The following is a 14,526-nucleotide window of genomic DNA, read 5'->3' on the forward strand; positions in this document are numbered from 1 at the left end:
CACATCCGAACTCGTCGACGCGACAAATGAGATCTGGGGATTGCACTGGTGCACCATGGGATACCTGCTTAGCCACGAGCCAAGCAGAAGTCTTCAAGCTTGTAAATCGGCCGAGTCGGAGCCGAAGATCGGCTCTGAACCCATATGTAAAAATGAAGGTGAGATTGGACTACCTAACATCACCTGTTTATAGCTTAAGCCAAAGGTAGTAATCTAGACATTCACCCTTATTAAACAAAGAGAAAATATCTTAATTCTACATATAATATAATCAACATACTTTTACATTCTACCCCCACCCCAGAATCTCAAGATCACAGCATGTGAATATTGAACCTGCTGTTATCCTACCTTTCATCTCGTTATACTATAAAAGCCTATATTTCTTGCAACTGAAAAAATTACTTGTTTAATATCTTTAACACATACAATGGTCACTAAAAAGACTCCTCCCACATTTAAAATACCTCTGATTACACACTACATTAAACTATTTTACTGTATATTACATGCAGTTTACATCATGAAACGTTTAATACAGATACTAATAAGAACAAAATTGTTTTACTTACAGTTGGTTCCCCCTTTTAGTGTCCTTCTAAACATTAATGATATAAAGTGGGGTGTATGCTCTACAGTCCACCCATAAGTTTAACAATGTAAACAGAAGTCAAGTGTTCAATCACTTTCTTGCAAAACCATATTTCATAAATGTGACAAGATGCTTTACAGTCTTCCATTTATTCACTGATTTCAGAGTTGGTGGCCTTCTTCCTGTTCATCTCCATCTCCCAACAGCAGACTCTGGTTCAAGTTCAATGTATTGCTGATTCTTGTAGTTAACTCTTGTGCTTTTTTCTGTCTCTCAGGCATTTTCTATTGGAATACTGGAAAAGGTTTCACTGGCAAAGTCTCTCTATGAATCTTATCATTAGAAAAATGAGAAGTACAATCCTCTTTTGCCTGCTGACTCACTTTTTGTTGGATAAACTTTAATTTCCCCCACAGCCTCTTCTATGTCAAAAAATGACTTTGATCCTCCAGGGAAAAAAAAAACACTTTGAAGACTGAAGACAGCTGGATACAGCAGTTTGAATCTCACACCTGCCTCTCGACATTCCCTGACAGCTGGTATAAATTTGCTTCTCTTCTGCCTAGTGTGCAATGTACAATGTATAAGCATTTTCTACAAACACACTGCTGTATCAAAATTTCAATACTTTTCCCTTTTGCGATAATTTTGTCAGGATCAACTCCTTCTGCTGGTATGATTGTATCTTTACAAATATAGGTCTTGGGTGTTTCTCACAGCCAGGTTTGGAACATACACTCAGTGTGCCCTTTCAAATAACAAATCCTGCTCTGGAATACCACTCCAGTCATTTACCTGTGCTTCCATAAAATGAATAGAGTCTGTGCCTTCTAGCGTCTCTGGTACAGCTTAAAATCTAAATTTTTCTGTGCTCTCTGTCTTCTAACTCTGATTTTTTTAAACAGTTTTTGAGAAACCTCATATTCATCCAGCTTTTTCTTCATGTCAACCTCTAATTTATGCGGTTTTATCAGTTCATCTGAATGGCTAGTTAAAGCTCCTACTATTTTCCAGTCTTCTGTTTGAATTGATACATCCCTTCCATGTTTCATTTAGTTTAATCACCTCTGGGCACAATATGATTTTTTTTCCTCGAAATTACTGGAAGCCATCTCTTGAACCAAAGCTGAACAGCTGCAGAATCTTTCCCAGACAGTGTTTTCACTTCACATTTTCTGGTTCATTTTCTTTCAAGTTTTCCAAATGTCTTCTTTGCTGGTATCCAAACAGTATATTTACTAGTCAGTAACGGAGTCTTACAAAAAAAAAAAAAAATTCAATGGCACTCCTTTTTCTCAGACTGTTTTCACACTGGGAGAACTGAAGTAATGCTGCTGATCAGACTGCAGCCATCTTGGAAGTTAGGAAACTATTTTTCGGAGTTGGGATACAGGCTCTGAATTCCCTAGACACAGTAAGACCTTGTTGAGTTTAATTCTGGTGACTGCCAAAATAACAATTACTAGAAACATGGATATCAAAATCTAAAACAGCTATACTTGAAACAGTGAATACTGCAAAACAGAAGAAAGACCAGAAGAGGGATCTTTGGAAATGGGGTAGGAGTAAATTACATAGAAAGAAATGGAAACTGTGTGAGAAGAATACATACAGAAAAATGATTTGGAGGAGGAATGAGTTTAGGAAAAGGCAGGAATTGAATAATTTATGCACCGATTATAGGAAATATAAAAATATATGTGATGTATAATGTTTGTAAATATAAATACAGCTTGATTACATTTACATAAATGTAAGTCTGCCTATGTCACAAGTGTTAATTCAATAAGGGTGTTAAAGAAGATACCAAGAGGGTTTCAGCTTCATTTACTTATTGGCAACAAATAATGTGGTGTAAGAAATGAAAACCAACCTTAAAGCAATTCTCATCAGACATCAGCTGTTCAGCTTTACGTTGGTAGATGGCTTCAACTGCAGCACGAGATACTTGATTAGCCAGTAGTCCACCCGTGGCTCCATTACTTATCTCTGAAAGGTACAGGTCTGTCACCTGTATACATACCTCATCAGTCACTATGTGCTGTAGCTGTGGAGATAATTAAAAATGAAAACCTATCAAAATTAGACAGTCCTCTTGGCTTTTAAAATATTAAGACATTAAAATATGCATCAACATAACTAATAATAAAAAAAAAAAAAAAAAAAAAAAACAAGTGCAATTTAATATGCAGTCTTGGTGCTAATCAAAGAACAATGGAATTGTCTCTCTGGTTATGAGCATGCAAAGTGCTGAATGAAATTATAAAAACTGGCAAACATCAGACTGGTTGATTTAATTTTTATGTAACTATCTTAGATAAAGTGTGCCACTACTTCTGCTAAATATAAAACAGTACAGTCCAGCACTGATCTGTTTTTGCGGCCAGATGAGCTATTAAGTTTCCCAGTTGGTCTGAGAGCTCCAGGGCACTTGGTAAAACCTGTGTAAATTACTGAAAAGGCTAAAGTCCCAGCTACTTAAAAGCAATCAAAGCAAATATTCTATTTTAATTAGTAAAATCAATCAACAGAAATCAGGCAATTTTCTTTAAGAAATTCAGAAAAATAGATCAATCCAAATGACTTTGAAGAAGAAGAGAACTTCAATAAAAATGCCAGTCTTCTTTTCCTTTATTATCTTTATTTCGATTCCAGGTGGATTCCAACTAAATCAAAATAAAAAGGAAAAGAGCGGTGTTTCTGCTGAAGTTCTCTTCATCTTCAAAGTCGTTTGGATTTATCTATTTTATTATTTCTGCTAAAGGACAGACCAAAGTAAATTATCACAAACTACTCTGACAAATAATGGAATGCATAGACAAGTATATAGAATCAGGCTACAAGCCATGTTAAGTTGAAGCATGACAAATTTTTAAAGGTCTGATTTTCAAGATCTATATAAAGCATACATTTATAATTTTAGAATCAAATTTAGTATATATAGTAAAGAATTATTCCAGATATAAAAATTCAAGTAGGATGACAGTCATTAATATTGGTCTTTCTTTCCCCCATCCTTGCACTGCTGCACCATGCAAAAAGATCCACATTCTGTCACATGGTAAACAGATCAACCGCCAGAGTTTCCCCACTTCAAAAATGCCTCCTGAATCTGCAAAGTGGCTCAGAGAATCTGCCAACACATTCACTAATCTGGGATGGAAGCCGGTGAAAAAATGATATCCACCACTAGATGCACATCTCTATGCAAAATGTGGATACAATATTTTTAAAGCTCTGGGGCAGGGAGCACTGCTCATATTTCCAGTTAGTTGATACAACCCCACTGTCCTGAGGGTGACCATGTCTCCTGAACCACGACAGAACCAAAGTGAGACTCTGAACTCCATGGTCAGAAGCTATGACTGGTGCAGCTGTAAGCATGAAAGGTCCACTTGGAGAATGCAAGGAACAGTCACCATTTCAGGGCCCAACAACCCATGTCTGGCATCAAGAAAAAAGCCTTAAGTGTTGGTTGGGTTTGCCACCACTAACACTTGCCAGTCAGCTGCAACCCCAAATTCTCAGGTCTGCAAATTACTGTTGGCATCTACATTGCGTCACTCAAACTGCCAAAGTCATGACCTACAGGCTTCTTAGTGTGGAAGAAAACTCAGCACTGTAGTGTGTCCAGCTCTATACCTATAAAAACAATAATCTGAGATGGCTTCAAGGAGGATTTCTCCTACTTTCTGGTCACCCACAGAGACCAGAATTACAGAGGTGCCCACTGATGACACACTAGCAAGAAAGTCTCTCAATGGGCACCAGAAGTCAATCAATCATTCAGGTAAGGGAACATATGGGGATCCTTCTTGTGCAAAACTGGCCACTATTGACCATTACTATGGTGAACATGTTAGGTTCTGAAGAAAACCCAGTGTGTGACACTGTCTTGGAAATTACTGTTCTTTGAGAATATCACTTTTTTTGGCTAAAAAAATATTTAATAAATGTGCACTTAAGTGTGCATAAAATAACAATAATTTTAGCAAAACAGTTTTTCTAAAGAATGCAACAGACTCCAGCATATACAAAAATTCCAGTTCTACAGATCACTATCTTCACACACTTGATTTCTGTTGTGTTTACATTTTTTATGGTTCTGACCTTCCAGAACAGTGTATAATTAGCTGGCAAACAGAGAAAGATTCCACAGAGCTTGTATGGGTCAGTTTTCTGTTGTTGCAACCACATTTTGTTGTTGAGAAAAAGAGAAGTATCTGAAAATTAGACAGGATATGTTTAACCTAGTTGAAATATGGAAAGCAATTCATATAGTGGCAGGACAGCATAAAAGCTAACAGTTCAGCAGGAAATAATAGTTGGAAGAAGCACAATTACTGTTATGGATACCAATATTCATTACATAGCTGAGATAATAGTACACTTCTCTATTGCACTTGGCTTGAATCCTTAAAAACTAAAGGTAGAGTAAAATATTTTTGTTTTATTTCTTATTACCTGGTTAGAGGGCACTGCCTGTCTAGGATGCCAATGTCGGATTTTGAATCCAAAAAGAACACTCGGATGTGTTGTAACCACTGTAACACACCAAGGTTTATTAAAATAAAACTTCACTCCAACGGCCACAGTTAAAGCAAACACAACACAACATTGTTGTGTTTGCTTTAACTGTGGCCGTTGGAGTGGAGTTTTATTTTAATAAACTTTAGTGTGTTACAGTGGTTATGCCTTATATGAGTGTTCTTTTTGGATTAGTAGTAATTTTCAGAACGCTTTTACCCTTCCTTTTGCGGTTTTGAATGCCTGATTTTGAACCTGCTTTGAACTCTTTGTAAGTTCTACATTGAAAGATTAAATTAATGTGATTGCACTTTATCAATATACAATGCAAAACACTGAAAATTTGTTTTCTTATCTATTTCTTCTTTTTTTATTTTACACATCTCTTAAAGAGTGGTCTGTCAATTACTTTGGTGGTTTTGACAAACTTTGCACACAGTCTGGCGGCTATACATATCAAATGGACATCCTGAAATAAAATTCTAATGTAAAAATAGTAATGCTCACCCAAAATGGAATGAGGCCATCTCTTGTGGGCACCTCAGAAAGTTTAAATAAAATTACTCTGTGTTTACCACTTTACTTATTTCATTTGACAATAAGGTCAATAATATTCGCCAATATGCCACATTCAGCCATGATTCAGGCCAGAAGCAATATTCAAGCAACAGACATCCAGAATCAAATTGTGTACAACACATAAATGGTCAACATCGAAATTAAAGACTCGAAAAGCATTGTCAAATCACTATAATTTTTTTACTTCCTGATTCCTGCCAATAATCACCCCATCACAATCCATATGGACTGTTTTTTTTCTGCTAGATAACAGCTACCTCCAATCCATTATTCCTGTAGGGTGAGAGGCAATCATCAGGCCATCATGCAGGCATCCATCAGGGTTTTTTTTTTGTTTTTGTTTTGCCTTATCACCTTTCCTAGTCCTACTACATGCCAACAGAGTTCAATCTGAAGGTGTGTAATGTAATTGCCCATACTTCCTCATGTGACTCAAAGTCCCTATCCCCATCCCTCTTGCAGACACAGTACGGCTGCAATGCCATAGTCTAATTGATGGTTCATCTGAGAAGGTATGCTTGGGTAGACATCCCTCTCCAGGGTGTCCCCAAAAGAAACCAAGTCTCATCAGCCTCTGCCCAGTTCTAACAGTGCTAATCAAGCTGTAGTCATCTGGGTCACAGTCAGGGTACATCCCTATGTACCACAAAACCAGGCATCAATCAGTTAAATGTAAAAGAAAGAATGAAGCCAACCTAGAATGCTACACACAGCGAATTAAGATATTTACCAATTTAAAGGAGTGCAGAAAACATTTAACTCTTAGTCTAATTACAAATAGTGGTGAAATAGGATGTAAAGCTGAAGCATTTGGATAAATGGAGTGGTGCCCAGAAATACAGTATGGGTAAGTCATAAGCAAGTTACAAGGAATGAAAAGGGTGTTTTATACTAAATGCTTGATAAAAGTAGGTATTAGGGGACAAAAAGAGATATTTCAGAATTACTGAAGGAAGTTATAATTACTGTGACAGAGACTAGATGGATAATACAGAGAGATGAAAGATAAAATAAAGCAGGGAAACAATGGGTGTAGGAGGAAGAAGTCAGAGAAAGATGTTAGTGGAAGAGATGAAGGAAGCTAGCCTATATCATGGAAGCATTTGAATCCACAAGAAGGTGAGAAATTATTATGCATGAATCACCTAATGGATGAACTGGGGGGGGGGTACAGATATAGTAACAGGAGACAGGGTATTACATGACTGAAGAGCAATCTTGCTGTTATATCAAAAAGGGGTCTACACACTTTGGTCAATAAAGCCCTATGACCTAGATGACCTGGGATCAACTAATGACTTGAGGAATGGAGAAATAAATGGGGAGGGGGAGCGGGAGGAGTGACCTATGCCAGCTCACCCATCATTGGGAGAGGGAGGCAGTATGGCCCATTGCAGTTCTAAAACCCACTGCACAGACTGGTGTGGCTGGATATACATCTAGCTCTACCAGGTGAGCATGCCTACAATATCCTTAATGCATCTTGCGTGGGAATGTGAGTACTCTCAGGTATGGTGTTAACAAGTCCTGCAATGTGAAAGTGTGTACACATCTTCTGTCATGGGGATAATGAGGGACAAAGTAATTCAAAATCTGAATGGGTGCATGGAGGACAGACAACAATGTTGTCTCTCTCCTTTTCCCCTCCGTTATGGAAAGAATGGGAAAACTCAAATGGCTTTGATGGCCGGCAGACACAGGACGAGAAAAAAGATTTAAAAAAAATAGGGGCTTTACACAACTGTAGTACCACAAACTACTGGACTGAAGGGGATAATACTGAGTGGTAGTAGTTAGCTTGCTGTCCAGAAATGGACAGATATTCCTACACAAACGTGTGTAGGCTTTTTTTTTTTTTTTTGTGAGGCGTGCCATATCATTTAGCAGCATGTACTTTGTAATACTTTTATTGAATTACCACTCAAGATACATAGGCAAACTTGCACTTATATAGGATCATAGGAAGTTATTAGGCCATTGGCCCTGAGGCCATTACAAGCCTAGCCAAGAATTTAGCCCATGTCCCAACAAGTCAGCACCCTATGATACTGTCCAGCAGAGAGACAGGTGGAATTCCCAGGCATGTGTTTTCTTTTCCCCATCCAGTTATCCAGGTTGCGCTTAAAAAAGGTTAATGAGGTACTCTGCTTGACGTGGAGAGGGAGTCAATTCCACAAAAGGGGAGGCTGTGGGGGACAAATCTGTCCTGCCAACAAGTCCTATTGATGTCACAAACCAAGCTGAGGTCGCGCGTGTGGGTTACTCAAGTGGAGCTTGATTTGCAGATATGCAGCAGTCTCATCAGGGTGGGGTCTGATTGCTTTGTATACCAGACAGAGGTCACCTCCGAGGAGTCTGTAGGAGACTGAGTAGAGGGACAGGGCCTTTGGCTTATCTGTGTAGGGTAGATGTTTGAGGCCCTGAATTCTCCTAGTGAGGAACCTCAGTGGTTTCTCCAACTGCTGCATGTGCTTTGTGAGGTACATGCCGAAAGGGGCATTGTACTCAATAATAGCTCTTGTAAGGGAAGAATACAGGGATGTTATGACCACCTTGTCCCTGGATGAGATACCCTTACTAATGAGGTGGGTCATGTAGAAAGCTGTTCATACAACGGAGGCAATATGGTGGTCAAAAGTCAGCTTGCTATCAACCTGGGTGTCCAAGTCCCTCATGACTGATTGCATGCTTAGGACCTTATTATCGATGTGATAATTTGCGGGGATGTCACTCTCCCCAAAGGGGATGATGATGCATTTTTTGGCATTCAGTTTGTGGCCATGTTTCTGGTACCAATCATTTGTTTGGGTGAGACCCTCTTGGAGGATGTCCACATCACTAGGGGAATTGATAACACCACCCAGCTTGTAGTCATCTGCAAACTTGGTCAGACATACCCCACTGGTTTTGGCCTGCACCTCAGAAAAGTATATCCCAAACAACAGAGGCCCCATGACTGATCCCTGGGGTACATCGCTCATTACGGGTCTACTCCTTGAGGTGGCTTCCCCTATTTTGACTAGGTGGGTTCTATCAGTGAGCCAGTTTGCTACCCATCTGGTAACATACGGATTGATGGCTAGCTGAGAGAGTTTATCTAATATACCCAAGTGGGGAATAGTATCGAAGGCTTTGGCCAGGTCGAGGTAGGTGGTGTGCACCGTCTTCCCCTCATCCATGGCCTTGCTGACTGTCTCAAATAAGTCTACCAAATTTAACAGGTATGACCTCCCTTTGACGAAACCAAATTGTGTGGGATCAAGTGTCTAGGGGTTGCCAATGTCCTTGTTAATGAGGTCCACGATATTCTGCTCCATGGCCTTGCAGATCAGGCTAGTTAGGCTGACAGGGCTACAATTTCCTGGATCGTTGGATTCTCCACCTTTGTGCAAAGGGATGATAGTGGCTGCTCGGCTGGGATGAAGCCAGTACTCAAGCTTTGGTTGAATATGGTGCCTAATGGTGCTGCAAGGTCTTGCCTCAGTTTATGTAGGATGCAGTCTGGGATGTTATTAGGTCCCATGGAGGCTGTATTTTTTGCCTTCGAGTGGGCAGTGATGACTTGCTCCCTAGAGATAAGGGGAGGTGGGTAGGTACTGGGGATGTCATGTTTTACTGATGGGGGGACAGAGGGTGTGTATATGGTGCCCTTGACCACCAGTTACGAGCAGATCTGAGTGCTTCCCTTGAGATTGCAGACATATGTGAAGAAGGCCATATGACTGTCTTTAGTAGATGTGGCCAGTTTGGACTTGAAGTTTGCTTTAGAGGATTTCACTAGTGCTCTTATTTGCTTGTTAAGGCTAAGGAGAGATTGCTTCCAATTAGGCACCTGCTCCTTCTTGGTCCTGGACAGCATTTTTTCTGTTTATTTATTGCAGATGTCCACCAAAAGGTTTACTCTTGCTTGAGGAGGAGGATTTTGTTCTGTCAGATATTCCTGACTCTTTGGTGTAGGTTTGGACACATGTACCAGTTCATATGGAGGGAAAGGGGGCTGTGAAGCTGTTTATACCTTCACTCAGGAGGTTTTAATCAGCTTTGGAGAAGTTTTTTTGTTTGATCCTAGCTGGGGGGGGGGGGGGGGGGAACGACTTCGAAAGTGACCGCTTTGTGGTCGAATCTTGCCAGGGATGATGATACTGTAGGGATGCTGCATTGGTTACTCACGTTGGTTAATACTAAGTCCAAGATATTTTCACCTCTTGTGGAGGTGTTGACCAACTGGTCCAAGGCATTTGCATTAATGAAATCAAGGAATCTCTGGGCAGTCATGTTTTGGATTGAGTATTTCTTCCAATCTATGGTTGGATAGTTAATGAATAGGGGTCTTGTCAATTAACTGCACTTGGAGTGTTTCCTGTGCGTCATACTGTTTGACCAGCCTGGAGGTGTGTGTGTCTTTTATATATATTGCAACTCCACCTCCTTTTGCTTTGCTGCCCACGGTTTGGGGTCTGACTGTGTGACAGGATGAGTAACCTGGCATGGCTGGGGTGCCCTTGCAGCTTTTAACCAGGTTTCTGTAACTGCACAAATGCCAGCATCTTCCAGGGTTAAGAATGCTTGCAATACGTGCAGTTTCATGTTTAGACTCCATGTTTAGCAGCATGATCTTTAACTTACGTTTTGATGAAATTTTCATGTTGGTAGTTTTGACCTCATGGCACTGCCTAAAAAGGGCACTATGGGGGAGGCAAGAGCCTTTGTCAGGAGCATAAAGCCCAAGGGAGACAGATGCAGGCCATCTCTGGCAAAGCATCGTGGTTTGTCAGTCATGTCATCACAGGCTCTCAGGTACTGGATCCCCTTGAAATGACACCAAAAACTATGCCAATTGTTAAAGTCAATCATTTTCTGTTTGTATTGAGGCATCATTCTGGTTGATGGCAGAATGCTGCTTAAGGCTAGGAACATACCTGCCTGGGACACATTCAGCCAGCTCGATCATGTCTCTCTTTATTTTGCCCAGGAGGTACGTCTTAATTCATTCATGACAACATGGACTATGACAAAGTCATAACGGTACCTGTTGAGAGACTTGAGTGCATGGGTGATGTGGCAGATTCTGGCACCCGGTAAACACCTAACTGTGACTTTCTCCTTATCCAGCCTGGTGAGGAGCACATCTGTGTGTCTCACAATGGAGTCTCCTATAACTAATATGTTGGGTTTATGTTTAGGCCTTAGTGGCTGAGAGACACAGGTGTGTGGACTATGTGTAGTGTGGTGGGCAGTGAAGTTTGCGTGCGTTTTTGCCTCGGAGGTCTCTTTTGTTTGCGTATGTTCTTGTTGAGGACCTCCGCATATGTGTGGGGGTGTTGCGTAGGTGTGGGTAGTATTTGAGGTGTGGTAGTCATGTTGACAACCTTCTTATTGCCACTTACACTGGCTTGTGGGGGAGAGAGCAATGACACTAGGTGCTTGATGTAATTGCATCTCTCACAAATTGTGTTCCTAGGTGGTAACAGTAGTAGAGGGTTTTCTGTGTACATGCAGCAGTTGCTACACTGTCTCAGGATGCCCATATCAACCAGATTGGCAGGAGAAAATGTAGGAAATTGTCCATCCATATTTGTCAAACTGCGGGAGAGAGGCCAGCGAGAGCTAAGAGGGTAATATAAAAAGTAATCACATCATAACAGCAAGTTCACATTTTCAAACATTATACATCACTTTTTTTGTACAATTATCATCAATCCAACATTACATAAACTGATCAATTCCTGCCTTTCCTTAAACCTCACTCCTACACCAAAATATTATTCTGCATGTATTGTTCCAACAGTTTCCATTTTTAATATGTAATTTGCTCCTGTCCTTTTCTAAAGGTCCCACGTCTAGTTCATCTCTGTTACTATATTCACTGCTTGAAATACAGTTGGTTTAGACTCTGATTTCCATTTTCTAGTAATTGCTTTTTTGGCAGCCACCAGAATTAAACTTAACAAGGCCTTACTGTATTTAGGCAATTCAGGTCATGTATCCCAGTTCAAACAAAATGATTTCCATAGTTACACCCATTTGCTCACCCAATATTTCTGACAGAGCACTCTGAAGTGAATTTTTAAAGTCTGTCAACTCATTACACTCCCAAAACATACGTTACCTCTTTTCGTGCCAACTACACCTCCAACATTTGCTATCAAGCTGAGGAAAAACTCTTTGGAGTCTGCTTGGGGTATAAAAACACCTGAACAAACACTTATTCTATGTTTTATTGCATATTTGGTAGACATATGTACTCCCATTGTTTCCTTGTGAATTGCTTATCCACTCTCTCCCCAATCTTTTCCATCCTCCTCTAACTGATTCCAGCAGTTATTGTGCAATTTTATATGCCTTGTTAATTATCCCTTTTTTAATAGAGCATCTCTTCTAGATTCAGCTGAAAATTCTACCAGAGTAGGTCTCTCACTTAGGATTCTCCTATCCCATTCTCTCTGTCTATACTCCGATATCCATCCCTTATAGGGAAGACAGTCTTTAGCCTGAAGTCCAAATGTCTTCTTGGCCTCATCCTGTTCTATAATCTTTCCCTCTCTAGTTATTTGCTCCCATTACTTTAGCTCCTTTTGCCAGTTTTCTCAAGTAAATTCCAGCTCCCGCTTGCATGTTCTCTGTATTCCTAATTGCAGTCATCCTTATCGGCAGAATCTCCTTTCTCCATTCACATGTTGGGTTAGTTCTTAAAATACTTTCTGCTACTTTATGGACATAACATTTTGTATGGCTGTTATTCTCCTTACGGATCTGCATCCAAAATCCCACAATGTCTACTTTTTGAACTTCTGCTCTATTTTACCATCCCTTTCCTTGTTTAATTATAGCTTTCTGTTTGTGGTATGTATATGAGCCTTTACTGTGTAGCTCTAAAATATTCCTTCAAATCAGGTAATCCTACACCACCTTCTTCTATTAGAAGGATCAGCTTAGGCCACTTGGCCCTGATAAAAATCATTCAGCTCCTTAATTACTGTCGACAACTTTTCCAGTTAGTAAACATTTGCCTTTCCTGTATTTAAAACTAAAGGGACAAAAACATTTTCACTGCTTTTATCTTGCTATTTATAAACAAGAGCTTACAGTTTCTCAGTTTTTGTATTATCTTTTGGTTAGTCTCTTCTCACATATCCTTAGCTGCCATAACAGAATCCTTTTTAACCCATACTCCTAAATACTTAATTTTATCGTGTCCCCATCAATAGGTATTGCTGAACAAATTCATATGTAGGTTCATAGTTTACAGATACAGCCTTTGTTTTGTCTTCATTAATTTTATATCCTTAAAATACCTGCAACTGTCTCAGAATGTTCCACAACACTGAGATGTCCTTTTCTAGTTTTATCAGGTACAAAATAATACCATATGCAAATAAAGCTAACTTTTCTTGATTGTCATATCAATTATATCCTTGAATGTAGAGTCCTTTATTTTCTTTGCAAATGACTAAATATAACACAAATAAAAAAGGGGAAAGAGGACACCCATGCCAGATTCCTCTCTTCAGACACAACTCATCAGAAAAGAACCCTCCCACTTTTAATTTTTGCCTCCGATCCCTTGTGTGTCCTCCTAATTAACCTTATTATTGTAATAAGGAATGCAAATGCTTCAATTGCCCTCCCAACTTACTCTTTTGAATGCTTTCTCTGCATCATGACTTACCAAAATCAGCTATATTTTCTTACATTCTGCTGGATCACCATTGTCTAGTAATGCTATTAATTGTTTGCCTTCCCTCCACAAAACCACTGTGATCCATATCTATCAATTTTGGTAAAAACATTTGCCATTCCTTTAGCTATTTTATTCATAAACACTTTATAATCATGACTTAAAATTGAAATGGGCCTACATGAAGCTGAGTCTGATGGGTCTTTACTGCCTTTAGGTACTACAGCCACTTTCTTCCAGGATGTTGGTGCTTCCCCTCAAGTACTGTTAAATAAAACCTTCCAGATCTTTATCACTTTCTTCCCTCCTAGCTTCCAAACTTCCACAGGAAAGCCATCTAGTCCTAGAGATTTTCTTGCAGATTAAAACTTCCACAGGAATGCAATCTGTTTCTGGAGACGTTCCTGCAGAGTGATTATGTGTCACTGTTTTTATCTCATCTTCTATCTTAACTGTTGAGCCCCATCTAATTCTAACCTTGGAAAAGTGTGTAGACTTTTAAGGTGTATAGCAATGCTGCCTCACTGTACTATAAATAATGTTCGTAGAGCATATGAGAATGTAGCTACTTGTTCTAATACCACACAGGTTAATGCATCTATAGAGTTTATTGATATTTATTTGTAAGGAAAGTATGTTTTCCAGGGATCAACCAGCATATGCAAGTATTAAAATGTTTTCTGCAATGGTCTTGTGTGTGTCAAGTTTTAAAAGCAGAGTCTGCAAGTCGCCAAAGTACTGGCAATTCAAAATAACTAGAAAAGCATTATAAACAAATGGAAAGAATCACATGCCATAAACAACAGGAGGCTGAGAGGACAAAATGATCAAAACCAAACTTTTATTAAATACTGTCACATTAATCAAAACAATACACCAACATGACTGGAGCCAAAACTTTTAATGGTTGTGTCAGAGTGGAGTGGGAAAACACCTTTGGATCAAGGGTGAAGCCTATGTAATTACAGCTGTTTACATTTATTTATTTATTTATTTGTTGCCAGGAAAATCCTACTGGACACAGGTCCTTTTTCAGCGGAGGCCCGGGGAGAAAAGCTCCACCATACAGAACATTTAATTACAAGATTACAAGAAGTATAGGTTGACTGTTTGTTTAGCAATAACAGTAATCCAGACAGTTCAAAATGAA

At 39.5% G+C, this 14,526-nt stretch overlaps 1 protein-coding gene across 1 annotated transcript in view; it reads right to left on the minus strand.

Annotated features, from left to right (window-relative positions):
• The window catches only part of LOC122806647 (paired amphipathic helix protein Sin3a-like), a 1,669,103-nt gene that overhangs the window by 272,477 nt on the left and 1,382,100 nt on the right, over positions 1 to 14,526 (minus strand). The window contains exon 18 of the mRNA XM_044077237.1: positions 2,466 to 2,639. Within this exon, the coding sequence (XP_043933172.1) occupies positions 2,466 to 2,639 (174 nt within the window). The remainder of the gene's footprint in view (positions 1 to 2,465; positions 2,640 to 14,526) is intronic.

The sequence above is a fragment of the Protopterus annectens genome, chromosome 7.part0, assembly GCF_019279795.1.
Source record: "Protopterus annectens isolate FY-2018-M chromosome 7.part0, PAN1.0, whole genome shotgun sequence".
Taxonomy (NCBI): domain Eukaryota; kingdom Metazoa; phylum Chordata; order Ceratodontiformes; family Protopteridae; genus Protopterus; species Protopterus annectens.